The following is a 15963-nucleotide window of genomic DNA, read 5'->3' as shown; positions in this document are numbered from 1 at the left end:
GTTTTGTGGTCAGACGAGATCAAAATGGAACTTTTTGGTCATAATTCCACTAATGGTCAGACCATCCCAAGAATACCATCCTGTGAAGCATGGGGGTGGTAGGATATTGCTTTGGGGGTGTTTTGTTTTTTTTTTTTTTTTTTTTTTTGCACATGGGACAGGACGACTTCACTGTATTAAGGAGAGGGTGACCGCGGCCATGTATTGTGAGATTTTGGGGAACAACCTCTTTCCGTCAGTCAGAGCATTGAAAATGGGTCATGGCTGAGTCTTTCAACGTGACAATGACCCAACGCACACACCCAGGAAAACCAAGGGGTGGCTCTGTAAGAAGAATCTCAAGGTTCTGGAGTGGCCTTGCAAGTCTCTAGACCTAAACCCAATAGAAAAATCTTTGGAGGGAGCTGAAACTCCGTGTTTCTCAGTCTCTCTCACAGTGGACATGCATTTTCAGACCCCTCCATGATTTCTAAGTGGGAGAACTTGCAATATTGCAGGGTGTTCAAATACTTTTCTTCAATGTACACAAGTCTCCATGTTCAGTAGGGGAAAAAAACACTGGCAGTCACCAATTATGGAAGTTCTTCAATTTTATAAAATGAGGCCTGTAATTTTAATCACAGGTATACCTTACTGATGACAGAGAGAAAATAAGTGTGTCCGTGTGTCTGTGAATGTCATGTATGATTTTTCAAGACTTTGTCAAATTATAGCGTAAAATAGGTATTTGGTCCAGAACAAAAGTTCTTCTTTCAGAGGCTCGTCTGTCCTCCACTCATTACCTGTATTAATGACACCTGATTGAAATTATCAGAATAAAAGACACCTGTTCAGAACCTCAAGTTACACTCCAAACTCCAATATGGCCAAAACCAAAGAGCTGTGTGGGGAAATTTTGATTGAAAACCTTCCATCAGCAAGGGCATTGAAGATGAAACGTAGCTGAGTATTTCAGCGTGATAATGATCGCATAACCACCACCCAGGCAATGAAGGGGTGGTTTCATAAGAAGCATTTGCCAGCAAGTCTCCAGATCTCAACGTGAATCCTTGCAGGGAGTTGAAAGTATGTGTTGCCCAGTGTCAGCAACAAAACTTCACTGCTATAGAGGAGATCCTCATGTCGGAATGGGCCAAAATACCACCAACTAAGTGTCTAAAGTTTGTGAAGACTTACAGAAAACCTTTGACCTGTCATTGCCATTTAAGGGTATATACAACAAAGGATTGAGATGAACTTTTTTGGTTGACCAAATACTCATTTTCCACCATAATTTGCTGATAAATTCTTTAAAAATCAGACGTGATTTTCTGAATATTTTTTCTCTCTCGTTTTGTTCTCATAATTCAGGTATATCTATGATGAAAATTACAGGCCTCTCTCATCTTGCACAATTGGTGACTGAGTACTTTTTTTGCCCGTCTCTGTACGCTAACCCAAAGGCTTATTTACAGAAAGAATGTGTATGTCATGAAATAATTTGAATGCTCCTGAGTTCAGTTAACCAACCTCTGCGTCCCATTCATATTTCTGGGTCTTGAATTCAGATTCTCTATCAAGATTACAAGTTTTTTACATTCCTCTGGTATTAGTTAATGTCATTGTTTTGTCCACATTAGAACTGCTATCTTTTTTGTTTGTGTGAAAAGATTCATCATCCCACTGCAGTTCATGTGCGAGCCAACATCCAGCAAAGATACCCACCTCCTTTCCCTGAACGTCTTTCACCCAACACTCTTCTCAATTTCTCTGTGAGTTTTTCACTTTTTTTATGCGTTTCAATACCACGGTACTTTTATGAGACATCAGTAATTGGTAAGTTTTAAGTGTTTTTCATCAGTGCCACTCTACATTTCTGTGAAAAGCTATGAACTAAACTAATTAAGATTAATCAATTACTATATTAAATAGGGATGTCACACTCTATTTTGAGTTTCCGCCAATGGAGTCCTGATCTGTTACTTCTGTAATGCGTTCAGAGGGAAAAATTATTCCATTCAAATTGTCCCAATTGTCTGAACAAAAGTATCCAAACATGTTCCATTAAAAAAAAAAAAAAAAAATCTCTTGTACAGCAGTGATTTAAACCAACAAAACCCAAAACTTTTTTTTTCAGCATCAGTTGTGCAGCACAAAATAAGGATGCCAACAAATTACTTGAAAATATCCTCTTGACAAACTGGCTCAAAAATAAATTAATTCAAAATTACCCTCCTATGTACAGTTCACTCAAAGTGTAAAAACCCATCCCCTTCCTGTTACTATGACTGCCAGGTCTTTGACTGGCAGTCATTGGCCCCACCCTTTGAATCAGTGCCCCTCCTCAAGTGGTGTGGGACATTTAAATTCCGGAGGGCCAGTGGGGGGGGGGGGGGGGGGGTGTTGGTAAGGAAGGGCCCCTCAGACATCAGAGATGGGTGTATGTTGGTGCATTGAAAGGAAAGTGGGATGAATGTCTTATGAATTTAAAATCCAGGGGGACAGGCAGAACAGAGGGGCAGGGCACTCGGCCCAGGAAATGGCACCGACATGCTGGAACCCGGTCTAACACCTGCAGCCCCCTAACCGTACGTCAGCCCCCCAGGATCTCTTTGAGATGAAAAAATATGTACAGTGAATAGCTTCACTGTGTGCTGGGTGAGTGATTAAGAGGCACAGATCCTGCAAATCTTACAGACCTGCAGCACTAACTCCTGGAGATGGTTCTTGTGCTGGCCAACTCTTGTGAAGGGGTTTTCTTCACCTAGGAAAGAATTTTTCATTGAATGACACATCACAGTGCAAATGAACAGTGACCCGACGGATACTGTCAAAGCAAAGTTTGAAACCAGTACTTTCATACTATGAAAGCAAATTCAGTAGCCAAGTCAGTCAGCAGACCTGAATCCGACTGATTGCATTTCACTTTCTGAAGACAAAACTGAAGGGAAAATATCCCAGAAGTAGAAATGGAAGACAGTAGCAGTAGAGACCTGCCTCAGCATCACCAGGGATGAAATGCAGCATTTAATGATGTCATTGCATTCCAGACTTTAGCCTGGAATTGAATACAAAAGATTTGCCACCAAGTATTAAAAATTGAAAGGTTGTTTTATGATTATTAATTTTGTCATATATACAAACGTGTGTGCCATGAAATCCTTGGTCATTTTTAAAAATCTTTTATTCTTTATTTTGATTTAGCACTGAAAACTGCTTCCATGTTTTTTCTTTATTTATTTTTAAAACAGTACAGTGTGATAATATATCACTTCACTTGTCCTGCCACGGATTTATTTTAGCACTGAAATGCCCTATTGCATGCTACAAATAGTGAAATGTATGGAAAGACTGTTTAAAAAAAATAAAATGTCAACAATGACTTTTTACTTTGAGTGAAATTCATGCCCTGTTCAATAAATCTTTAATTTCCTTACATTGTTGTGACAATTGCAAGAGGTAATGGCGTTGTGAGTACTTTTACAAAGTACTCAAATGTTAGTCAATTGTACTTGTCCACAGTCGATTTCATTTCTCAAAATATATATGGAAAAAAACAATTTTTTTGCATCAATATTCCATTTTGTCACTGAAAGCTTTCCATCGTAAATACGTTGACATTTTCATGGTCTCGCTTTTATTTTTTTTAACCTCATCTCCCCCCCCCCCCCCCCCCCCCGCCACAACCACAAGAACGCGCCACTTTGTCGTGGACCATTTCCTCCAGGAATCAGTCCAGTGCTGTCACAGATTCAACGGGCCCAGCTTCTCAACTCTCAGGTCAGTAATACATTTTCTGATGACACACAGCTGTATATGCAGAAGTTGTGTTTTAATATTTTGGAAATGCCTGGATTTACCTATAAATTGGTCATAAAATGTGATTTTATCTGTGTATGAGTTATAGGGGCAACACAATGGAGCACCTGTAAAGCATTGGCCTCACAGTTCTGAGGACCCGGGTTCAATCCCGGCCCCACCTGTGTGGATTTTGCATGTTCTCCCCATGCCTGTGTGCGTTTTCTCCGGGCACTCCAATTTCCCCCCACATCACAAAAACATGCAACATTAATTGAACACTCTAAATTTCCCCTAGGTGTGATTGTGAGTGCAACTGTTGTCTGTCTCCATGTGCTGTGCAATTGGTTTGCAGCCAGTTCAGAGTGTACCCTGCCTCCTGCCCGTTGACAGCTGGGAAAGGCTCCACCACTCCCATGACCCTTGTGAGGATAAGTGGCTAAGAAAATTGATGAGTTCGAGCAAACAGTCTGCTTAAACTAATAACACACAAATGAGTTACCTAAAGGTTTTTAGGGCATCTTTGCATTTACTCTGTTGGGGTGGAAATAGTGAACCACGAGGGGACAACCTAGAATTTCCTCAGTTATATTGGAGGTTTTGGTTAAAGCTGCCCTTCCCTTTAAAATGCACGCAAAATTTTGTTAGCTATTTTAAATAGGCATTGCCTGATGTATACCATCCCACACGAAAGTGCTCTAAGAAGACCCACATTTACAAATTATTTTTGGATATGCATGAAGCTCGAAAGGTTTGCGCATGTATCTATTTAAATGTCCTCAGTTAAGAGACTGAATGGATGTATGTTCTTCTTTACGTCATACACTTCTCTGTTTCTAGGTAGCTGGAGTACCCTGTGGTGGTCCTGTGCCTCCTTTGGTACCAGCTGGGGGTGGTTTCAGACCGTTTTTCAGTGGCCCCCACCCTACACACAGTCATCGAATGGCTCCGCTGCATTCTCATGGCCACCCCAGCCACATGCCACCCTTGAGGCACAACGCCACTCACCTCCATCCTCAACACCGGCGCATACTTACCCAGCGCATGCAAAACAGGGGCGGGTAGGTGATATCTGGAGTGTATGTGTACATGAAACCAATCTACCGTATTTTCCACACTATAAGGCGCACCTAAAAACCTTTAATTTTTTCAAAAGCCGAGGGTGTGCCTTATAATCCGGTGCACCTTACATATGGATCAATATTGAGCCTTTAGCGCTGCTCCATCTAATGGATGCATAATGTAACCCCAGCCTCTACTGTAGCGTCTATTCTATGCGCCTTATAATGCGGTGCGCCTTATAGATGAAAAAAGTATGGTACTTTAAACCATTTGAATCTCTGAAGGGACCGAAGCAGAACTGGAGGAGATTGGCGGAGCAGGGACCCGTATAGTAACCTGATGACTCAGAAAGAGAAAGAATGGGTCACTAAAATCCAAATGATGCAACTTCAAAGTACTGACCCTTTCCTGGATGACTACTACTATCAGGTTTGTCAGGATGGAATTGGTATTACATGTGAGCTTTTGAAACTTTGAAATGTGACTTTGTCTATACAGTGCAGCCCATGAAGTTTTATTGTTTATAATTCAACTACATTTTCTGGGAATATATGAAGAGTTCAGACTCAAAAGGAGATATAGCTATTTTTGTTGTTTCTGTAGCTTCTATATAAATCAAAGAATCTACAGAAACAACAAAAACGGAAATATCTCCTTTTGTGTGTGAACTCGCGATATACCTCTGAAGTCACACAAAGCGTAAGCGATTGGATCACCATTGTGTGACATTACAGGAGACCAGAAGTGGGTGGAACGTGCTACAGTTACTCTATTTTCTGAAGTAACATTTTGGATTAATTGTACTTCTGAGAATAATTAAAGTGAACTATACTTTTGACTTTTACTTGAGTATTTATGTGAACAACGATCGATATGCTGATCACTACTTTTATTTATCCATTAATGCGCAATCTATTTTTGGACTTCAAATCATCGACTTGCGCATAGGGGGCCATTTCCAATCCAAGTGATCACTCGTGTTATTTGAATCTAGATGCACAAGGAAGTTATATGACCACATGCAGACCCTTTGGGGCCCAATCAAAGTGATTCATTTTAGGGGAAGAAACAGCCCGCGAGTCTTTATTTTACAAACTCTAAAATCAACAGCTAACCCCTCTAGTTTCTCTGGAAAGCCCACCACGCCAAACTGCATGAATAGTTTACGTGCAATAATATTGTACACATCAAACAGATCAAGCTTTTATTGCAATGCTTCAGGATTGAGATTTCTTAGTCATCTTATTCTCTGCCAGTTATACACATTATATCCGCCAACGCTTGATTGAGCAACACACTTAAAACTAACTTTGAGAAAATCATGGAGAAAACAAATCCAATCCAGTAACTTTCAGAGACTGATCTGGTGATTTGTTGATACTCATTGCAAAGTATGAAGCCTTCTGAATTGAACTGGTAAATTGTTATAAAATGCTATCTGGGGTAGAATCGCTGTTTCACCTTGAGAAGGACCTGTTATTATAATAGCTTCAAGCACAATAGGCAAAATCATTCTCCTTTCTCGGGCAAAAATGTTTTCATGCACGTTTTTAAACATTTGTGCACATTTTTCAATAAGCCTCCGATTATGGTATGTTTCTCCATGCTTTTACATGTCCTTGGTCACATAATAATATTACCTGCCATTCGTCCATTCATTTTGCAAGCCACTTACAAGCGTCACGCGAGTATTGGAACCTATCCCATCTAACTTGGGGCAAAAGCCACACTACAACCTAAACTGGTCACCAGTCTGTTGTGATATGTATTATTAGTTTGGTATTTAAAGAGGGGGTTGAAACCTTGGAGTCGTGCAGGAATGTGAAAAACTTACTTTGATGCACCAGAGTGTCCAGTGGCGTGCCAGGACGTGCAGGAGCATTGGGGGGCATCCAGGATCGCAGTTCTTTGAAAACGGACACACAAACTTTGAGCTTTAAGTATATAGATGAATAGATTAAAATCTTTTGTTTTACATTTTGTTTTTGCTATCTCACAAAATCTAATTCAATGAGCATCAAATCAAATAAAATGTTTCCTTCCATTTCTCCAGCAAGAATCTATTTTATTTATTTTTATTTTTTTACCAAAAAATAAATAAAAACAGGTAAACCAGGATTGGATAGTGCATAACCTCAGGGGGTTCCACTGGGAAAAGTAATGGCACAGATTTACGTGTTTAATTTTTAAATCCAGGCAAATCACAGTATGATGTAATTTACTGCGTTATTCTATTTCGATAGTTAATCCTAATATTGTTACACTTTTAGCACTACTATGAAAAGATGGAGAAACGTCAGGAGAAAGAAAGAGACAGCAGTAAAAAAGAACACACGACCAAGCTCATCACTCCACAAGTTGCCAAGATTGAACACACCTATAGACCAGGTAAATTGCATAGCCAACAGAATCTGAACTGAGGCCTGTCCTGCAGGTGCACTTATACTCTGCCACACTTAACCCCCTAAGTGCCTGGATATATTTTTATCTGCCAATATGGACCAGAGATAATGATTATCCAGTTATTGTTTTATTTCATTACTCTTGCTGCTACAGTTCATATAAAAGGTGCAATGGCATTTAAAGTGCTCGTGACAGAAATCAAGCTTAAAATAGGTATTATTATCAAAACTACAAATAATATTAATCACTTTGATGACAATACCAGTCGGGAAAAGTAAACTGGGAGCGGTTCATAAAAGAGCGAAGTTGCGTCAGTCTGACCAGATACAATTGGCATCAGAGCGGTGGCCATATTTGTCTGAGACGTCATGACCAGACATCATCCTGGAGCTCTTGGCATTGAAAACGCGCTGTGCCAAATGCAACGGCAGATGAACGAAACCGATTTTATGATTTTTTTTCTGACACCCCTTCTGAGAATGAAGCTCTTTTTAAGAAAGAAAAAACATCTCACAAGCGAGTGAAGCAACTGGGGCCATTTTACCTTATTTCAAACCATATTTAGACGTTAAGCGCATCACTTCACCACTGACACCAGACTCCACTAGAGACACAAATGAGTGGGCAGACGAGGAGGGCGAGGGACCCGATGAAATATTGGAAACGGTGGTCCCAGCTCTTTTCAGGTCATTGACCAAGTCCTGTCATACCGTATTCAACGAGGGTAGTGAGTTTGGTACGAAGTTGGGCGAGTGGAAACGTCAACTTAAACTTGCTTATCGGGCCTAGTATTTCTTAGCTTAGCTTGCTAACAACGTGACGCGTTTGTGATCAATTCATGGATGTTGAAGAAACATTGAACGTGAGTAGCTTCATAACTTATACGACGAGGGCCGTGAGGACTTGGGAAATTTAACAATTATTATCTTAGTACCTAAATTGTTCCCATGTCATTCACGTTGAAGCTGCTTGGCTCAAGTTGGCCTAATGTTCTAACGTTTTGCCTACGTAGAATATACAATTGAGGACCAAACCTCAATCGTCGATTCAACCTTGAACTACTAGTGAGGGCCATCGTGGTTTGAATCCCCTCCATCCACGTATCCTTGACATCGCCATATCCTTTGTATTTTTAACACAGGTAGTATGCGATTTTATGTACCTTATGTGCTGACTGTTTATGTTGATTGCTTTAATTTTGACCTTAACTTTAAAGGTCAAGTGTCATCCCTATAAACATAAAATACATATTGTAATGAAAAATACATAGAACATTATTCAATTCAATGTCTAAATGAAAGAATAAATATGAGCGGAGAACGCATCATCCATGCACAAAGTTGCAGAAGTGTCATTCTACAACATCCAAGTGGTCGCCATATTGGCTGCATCCCCTGTCCGTGACGTCACCCCGGACATTCGCCAATGAAAACACGTGGTGGAACCTACTATGGGAGACGAACACGCCCCTTCTGACATGGAAGCTCTTTTCAAAGAAGAGAACATCACACAACCGAGTGAAGTTATTGAAGTGAAGGGCAATATTATCCTATTATTTTGAGCCATGCTGAGATGATATGCGATCATGGCCAAATCGCCTCCCCGTCTGATCCACTTCCGCGGCGGAGATAAGCCATAACGGCTCATCGCAGCTCACCGGTGTGGCTCATTTTCGCCGCCGGGGTGGCTTATCACGGAGCCAAGCCGGGCTGCTTTAGGGCTTTGTACATAGCCGTCGCAGTACGCGATGAACAACACCGTTGAGCCGGGCCGCTTTACGGCATTGTTGTCGCACGCGGCTGAGCGCGGCATTATCCGCAGCGTTCTTCAGAGCCGCCGCTCTCTGTGTGCCCGATGCGCAGCCTTCGCCGAACCCGTGACCGGCAGACCCGGCGCCTCAGCTGGTGTGGCTCATTTTCGCCGCCGAGGTGGCTTATCATGGAGCCAAGCTGGGCTGCTTTAGGGAGTTGTTCATAGCTGCCGACAGAAGAGTATCTGCCAGTATGAAGGGCAAAATTTATAAAACAGTGGTGAGGCCGGCCATGAAGTACGGATTGGAGACGGTGGCACTGAAGAAACTACAGGAAGCAGAACTTGAGGTAGCAGAAATGAAGATACTGAGGTTCTCGCTTGGTGTGAACAGGTTGGATAGGATTAGAGATGAGCTCATTAGAGGGACAGCCAAAGTTGGATGTTTTGGAGAGCAGACTTTGATGGTTTGGACATGTCCAGAGGCGACAGAATGAGTATATTGGTAGAGGGTGCTGAGGATGGAGCTGCCAGGCAAAAGAGTGAGAGGAAGACCAAAGAAAAGGTTGATGGATGTTGTGAGCAAGGACATAAGGACAGTGAGTGTTAGAGAGGAGGATGCACGAAGATAGGCTTAAATGGAAAGAGATGACACGCTGTGGTGACCCCTAATGGGAAAAGCCAAAAGAAGAAGATGATTGTTATTCTTTCTTTTCTTTTCTCACGTACTTCATTACTTGCGTACTTTAAGTAATTATGACGCAGATGTTTTGGTGTTTTATTGTATTGTGATTAAATTGTCTTAAATGCAATATAAGTGCTTTTTATATTTTAGTGGTTTGACCAAGGGGATTTATTCTCAATTCACACGTAACATATACTATAAACTGTGAGACAAACCTTATATTTTTTTTACTAGCTCTATACATACCTACCTGTCATTTGGAACCCACAAAGCTCTTGTCCTTTGCACCTGTGCAATCCATTTTTCACAACAAATTGTGTCTTTTGGAACCGTCTGAAGAGTGAATCAAGGTGAATCAGGTATTCGGGCAAAATCCAGCAACACAACGATCCGGCATCATTTTGTCAAAAACTCAGAAAAAACAGGTAATTTCTCACCTGTAGGAGAGATAAATACACTCGATTCCTCAGATGAAGTTATCTGCCTCATATGTCACTTCCGGCTTCTTCTTCAACCCCCCCACAGTCCACAGATATTTTTATGGCGCGAGATTAATATATATATATATATGGCAACTTTCTGACGTTCTGTGAACAAATGGATGATTCCATTCCAGCTGATTTTTTTTGGGTAAAAAACAAATTTACTTTTTTTTTTGTGTCACGAGCAGTTTAATGATCAGTGCTGTTGAAGAGTTTGTTAGCATATGCTCAAACTGTAGTTCCGAATCATAAACTATTGTTTCACACACTCTCAGGTTGTTTTTTTCTAACTCAGGATAATTGTGTATTCTGTTTTCTCACAGTTCAATTTGCAGGGTCTCTGGGTAAGTTGACAGTTTCAAGTGTCAACAATCCACGTAAAATGATTGACGCAGTAGTGACCACACGCTCTGATGATGAGGTGCGTCATGCAATTTTCCTTTAGCAGTCATTATATAATCAACAAAACTCGAAGAAACCTGCTTGTCCTCCAAGAGGGAGAGTTTAGTTTTGCAAGTGTCTAAGTTAGATCAGGGGTGCCCAGACTTTTTTTTTTTCAACCACAAGATCTACTTTTCAACCAGCCAGCCTCTTGCGATTGATCGGGGGTAGGTGGAAGGGGTGTGGGGGATCTGGCATCTTTTTTTTTTTTTTTTTTTTTTTTTTAAGAACGACCAATAATGAAATACAATGAACAAGCCACATAGATCTACCCACTACAAAAATGCAAAACATATTCATTTAAAGTATATTGAGGATTCTTAATGTGTTAATGTATGTTTGTGTCCCTTGCATAACCGCATGAGCCAATATTGCACAACACAATGTAGTGAACCATAAATTTTTTTTTTTGTAACTATCTGAGTTCACGATGATCACTAAACACCATATTAATGAAAATGCACACCTCGGCTGTGTCACTCACGTCAGTGGATTCATCTAACTGGAGTGAGAAACAATTTCTGATGTCCGTTCACACATCAGCCATGGCTTCACAGCGCCGTTTTAACTGTACTCCTTTACAACAACAGAGATTTTATTGAATATAATATTTCCACCTTATTTTTAAAAGATCGGAACAACGAGTTTTAACATCTCTCTCTCTTGGAAGGTTCTTCTTGTTATTAACGATGATGTGACAAACCCGGAAAGATGCTTTGGTGGTGTCTTTCGCCGTTGAGCTATATTGTTGAAAAGTGACTGCTGTGCGGGCAATTGGGAATTTAGGTCGTTCAGTTTTCTCATTCTCAGCTTGCTTTTCGGTGGAATGTTGGTGTCATTTTTTCCATAAGCAATTTGAAAATGCCGCTCCACATTTCACTACTCTGGTAGATGAGGCAAACTCGCTTGGAAAATGACATTGTGGGAAAAAAAAGTCCCACCTGACATTCCGAATGAAAGTGATACGTTTTTGTCTTCTTTACTGCCCCTCGGTGTAATTGTGAGTGTGACTGTTGTCTGTCTCCATATGCCATGCGATTGGCTGGCAACCAGTTCAGAGTGTACCCTGCCTCCTGCCTGTTGACAGTTTGGTTAGGCTCCAGCACTATTTGCGACCCTTGTGAGGATAATCGGCTAAGAAATTTGATGGAGTAATAGATGGATATTCGAAACCTTTAAAAACACCATATTTCATGTCCTTCTGTATAAATTCTTTGACATTCTGTGTGCTTTTTTTCTAGGAGAAAAGGGAAAAGCAGGTTTGGAATAAGAGACGGCAGATTCTGTACACTGTGGAAAAGGTGATGTGACCATTAGATAAACCTTCCACACACTCACCCAGAGTGCTGAAATTTTAATCCTAGTCACCCTTTTCAGATCTACAGTTTGTTGCTTGAGGTTCAAGACTTTGAGAAACGTTATGTCCATGCACCAGAGGAGGACAGGGAGTCGTTACTGGAGCAGCACAAAACCAATACTGTGCAGCTCTGTAACTCTCTACAAGAGAAGGAGTGGGATGACAGGTAGGAACAATGTGCAGTCAACCCTCGCTATTCATTGGGGTTGGGGACCAAAAAAGAGACACCACCCTAAAAATATTCAGAATTGATACCTTAAATCTTGAGTGACTTCAAATTAAAATTGAGGAGTAGAAATTATGAAACGCCTACAAACCAAATGGGATCTGTCCAATTTGCAGGAACGATTATCTCTAAAATAACTTTTTTGTATCTCGGGAAAAAAAAAACCTTAGTGATCATGATCAAACACTTGTAAAATATATTGCTTAAAAATATTAATTAATATCCCCTCTAAAGGTATTATAATGACAAGATCAATTCCTGTAGTTTTGTTTTATCTGAAAGACATATGGGTTTCAGATCAAATGCTGAATGAGACAAATCCAAGGAATTCTAGCTTTTATTTCATGGTATTTGCATCTCTAAGTTAAACAACTCAGGACAGATCATCTTTTATTTGAAGCCACCCACTTTTCAAAAGTGAGCCGACGTATTTGAACAGACATTAAATTAACATAAAGTAAATAACATTTTTATATTTAGTGGCATCTCGTTTTTTCATAGTCAACGCTCCCGTAGTCAACACTTGCTAAGTCACAAATAACCGTTGGTATTAGAAAATTTGCTGATGCACACCCTATACATGCTCCCCTCCGAATTTCCGAAAATATGGTCAATTACGTGTGGCAAATTGATGAGGCAGTGATAATACTTACTTTATTTTAGCCATTTTATTAACATACATACAGTCCCCTCCCAAAGTATTGGAACAACCTGATCATATCCTTTGTTTTTGTTCTATACTGAAGACATTTGAGTTTCAGATCAAAAGATGAATGAGACAAAAGTTCAGAATTCCAGCTTTTATTTCATGATATTTAGATCTAGATGTGTTCAACAACTTAGGGTACAGCATCTTTTGTTTTTGAACCCACCCACTTTTCAAGTAAGCAAAAGTATTGCAACATGTGACTCATGGGTGTTTCTAGTTGCTCAGGTGTTTCCTTTTCGAATTACTGATTAAATTCAGAAGGTTTTTGGCTTTGGGTTTCACCTATGAAAACTAATTTTGTTGGTATGAAAACATGAAGACAGGAGAGGTGTTTGTCTATTGGACAAAAGCAAACCATTTTGAAGCTGAGAGAAAATCGAAAACCGATCAGAGTTCTTGCCCAAACATTGGGCCTAGCCAATACAACAATTTGGAATGTCCTGAAAAAGAAAGAAACTACTCATGTGTTGAGCAGCAGACATCAAACAAATTGACCAAGGGTATCAGCAACATTTGATGACAGAAACAACATTGGAGCTGTGAAGAAACATCCAAGGACAACAGCAAGGGACATCACTGCAAACCTACGCAGGGCACACAGAGTTTATAGCAATCCGAACGGGTTGATTGGTATCGCCTGATCAGTCACATTTTACGATGATTATCTTTAATCTCATAATTAGCCGTCCGATTATCAGAAGGCATTTATATATTTGATTTATTTATGTATTTGAATCCGAAAGCTGCCCTTGTCTCGTGTCTTTTGACGTAGTTTTGTAAATATCTGACATCCCAAAAAGTTATTTAAAAAAAAAAAAAAAAAAAACGTCAGGAGCGTGGGACGGACAACACGTCTAATGCAAACACTTTATGCCTGGTTGAGACTACAAGAAAAATTTGGTTTTTCATGATCACTGTCAGACTACAGCAATAAAATCTTGTACAGTAGTCTCTCATTTAAAGCGGGGGTTACTTTCCAAAAAATACCTGCGTTAAGTGAAATTCGTTCAGTAGAAGTATTTTTTTTCATCTTGATTACATGTTTTTTTTTTTTTTTTTAGAGGATATGATTTTTTCCCCATTAACAGCCCGTTTTTTTTTTCTTTCAATTTACAATTATATTTAGTTTGTTTTAAGGCTGTTAAAGCCCTAACTACACACACTTTAGTTTTCTCTGATAGGCATTAACATTTTCTCATTTCTCTCCTTTAAACATTCTTAAAGTTCAAACCTTCGCAGCTTTAAAAAAAAAAAAAAAAAAAACTACAGTGAGCCCTTTCCGATTCACAGTTCAGCGTTTGTGACCCCGCGTAGTCGCAGATTTTGGTCTCCCAAGTTTTTATTTTGTACTTTTTTTTTTTATTTACTGTATTTTCACAATCGTAAAGATCTTACATTCTCTTCTAAATAGACAAGGCACCACATGAGACATGCCACCTTACATTGTAGTGCATCTTCTATGCAAACTGAGTTACAACATTTACAATTGTTGTGTGACTTGTCCAACAAAGTACATTTAAACACACTGGTTCTTTCACTTTTGCTGAACTTATTTTGTATCATTTCACTTAGCTACTTAGTGTTTATTTTTTTACTTTACACTTAATTAACTCAATTGCTCCAATAATTTTTATTCTTCATTTTTGTTTAAGTTCAAGTCTTTTCTCTTGGAAAATTTTGGCATTTTTTTGCAATGGATTCTTCTGTGGCAACAAATGGCCATTAAAAAAAAAAATACCTGTCAAAAAAGTTCGTTTGTGCTTCTTTTTGAATATTGATAAAATGTGTAAGACACGTGTCATTACATGACTCCAAGTGTGATCAGTTGCAATGTTTTCTGGATGTTTCTTCACCACAAAGTCCAAAACTTTCTCCCACATTGCCAACACTTCCTTTATCTCTGTGGTAGAAAGAACCTCCATCTCTGTCTCCTTGTCAGAACTCTCACTCCACACCTCTTGCTGCTGCATCTGTCACTCCTTTAATTATTCTGTCGTCAGCTCGTCCTCAGCTCCGCAGCTTCAAAACAATTTTCACCCCATTGGCTGGCATTATCACTGCTTGAGGGTCATACCTATTGAAATACAGTAGCTATAATTATGAGTGTACCGCTTTAAGACCAGAGAGAGGGGCAGCATAAAGCAGATTAAGCAGGCAGGTAAGTGGCAGAGCAGCAGCTACTTGTTCGAGCATTATGGTTATGGGAAGGAGTAGTGGAGGCTAGACTCAGGACAGAAGTAAAGTATCTGCGAACAACAGTATGGTTTCATGCCTTGAAAGAGTACCACAGATGATTTATTTGCCTTGAGGATGCTTGTGGAAAAGTACAGAGAAGGTCAGAAGGAGCTACATTGTGTCTTTGTAGACCTAGAGTAAGCCTATGACAGAGTACCAAGAGAGGAACTGTGGTACTGCATCCGTAAATCTCGTGTGGCGGAGAAATATGTCAGAATAATACAGTGCATGTATAACGGCAGCGGTGAGATGTGCCGTAGGTATGTCAGAAGAATTTAAGGTGGAGGTGGGACTGTATCAGGGATCCACGGTGAACCCATTCCTGTTTGCGGTAGTAATGGATAGGCTGACAGATGAGGTTAGACAGGAAACCCCTTGGACTTTGATGTTCGCAGATGATATTGTGATCTGCAGTGAAAGCAGGGAGCAGGCGGAGGAACAATTAGAAAGATGGAGGCATGCACTGGAAAGGAGAGGAATGAAGATTAGCCCAAGTAAAACCGAACATATGTGTATGAATGTGAGGGGCGGAGGAGGAAGAGTGAAGCACCAGCGGGAAGAGAGAGTGAGGTTGGATGACTTCAAATACTTGGTCAACAATACAGAGGAATGGAGAGTGTGGTAAGGAAATGAAGAAATGGGTCCAAGTGGGGTGGAACAGTTGGCTGAACGTGTCTGGTGTTCGATGTGACAGAAGAGTCTCTGCTAGGATGAAGGGCAAAGTTTATAAAACATTTGGTGAGGCCGGCCATGATTTACAGATTAGAGATGGTGGCACTGGAGAAACAGAAAGCAAAACTGGAGGTGGCAGAAATGAAGATCCTGAGGTCTCGCTTG

At 40.2% G+C, this 15963-nt stretch overlaps 1 protein-coding gene across 5 annotated transcripts in view; it reads left to right on the top strand.

Moving 5' to 3' along the window:
• The window catches only part of patl1 (PAT1 homolog 1, processing body mRNA decay factor), an 83977-nt gene that overhangs the window by 43559 nt on the left and 24455 nt on the right, over positions 1–15963 (top strand). For all 5 annotated transcript variants that reach the window (XR_009796420.1, XM_061830070.1, XM_061830073.1 and 2 more), the window contains 8 exons: positions 1650–1751; positions 3673–3759; positions 4618–4838; positions 5124–5268; positions 7110–7227; positions 10482–10579; positions 11841–11900; positions 11977–12122. Coding sequence is in view for 4 of the 5 variants with exons in the window: in XM_061830070.1 (XP_061686054.1) it covers positions 1650–1751; positions 3673–3759; positions 4618–4838; positions 5124–5268; positions 7110–7227; positions 10482–10579; positions 11841–11900; positions 11977–12122 (977 nt within the window). In the remaining variant the exon portion in view is untranslated. The remainder of the gene's footprint in view (positions 1–1649; positions 1752–3672; positions 3760–4617; positions 4839–5123; positions 5269–7109; positions 7228–10481; positions 10580–11840; positions 11901–11976; positions 12123–15963) is intronic.

Source organism: Syngnathoides biaculeatus, chromosome 9 (genome assembly GCF_019802595.1).
Source record: "Syngnathoides biaculeatus isolate LvHL_M chromosome 9, ASM1980259v1, whole genome shotgun sequence".
NCBI classification, from domain to species: Eukaryota; Metazoa; Chordata; class Actinopteri; order Syngnathiformes; family Syngnathidae; genus Syngnathoides; species Syngnathoides biaculeatus.
Note: the sequence above shows the minus strand (reverse complement) of the source record. Positions and strands in the feature narration are given on the sequence as shown.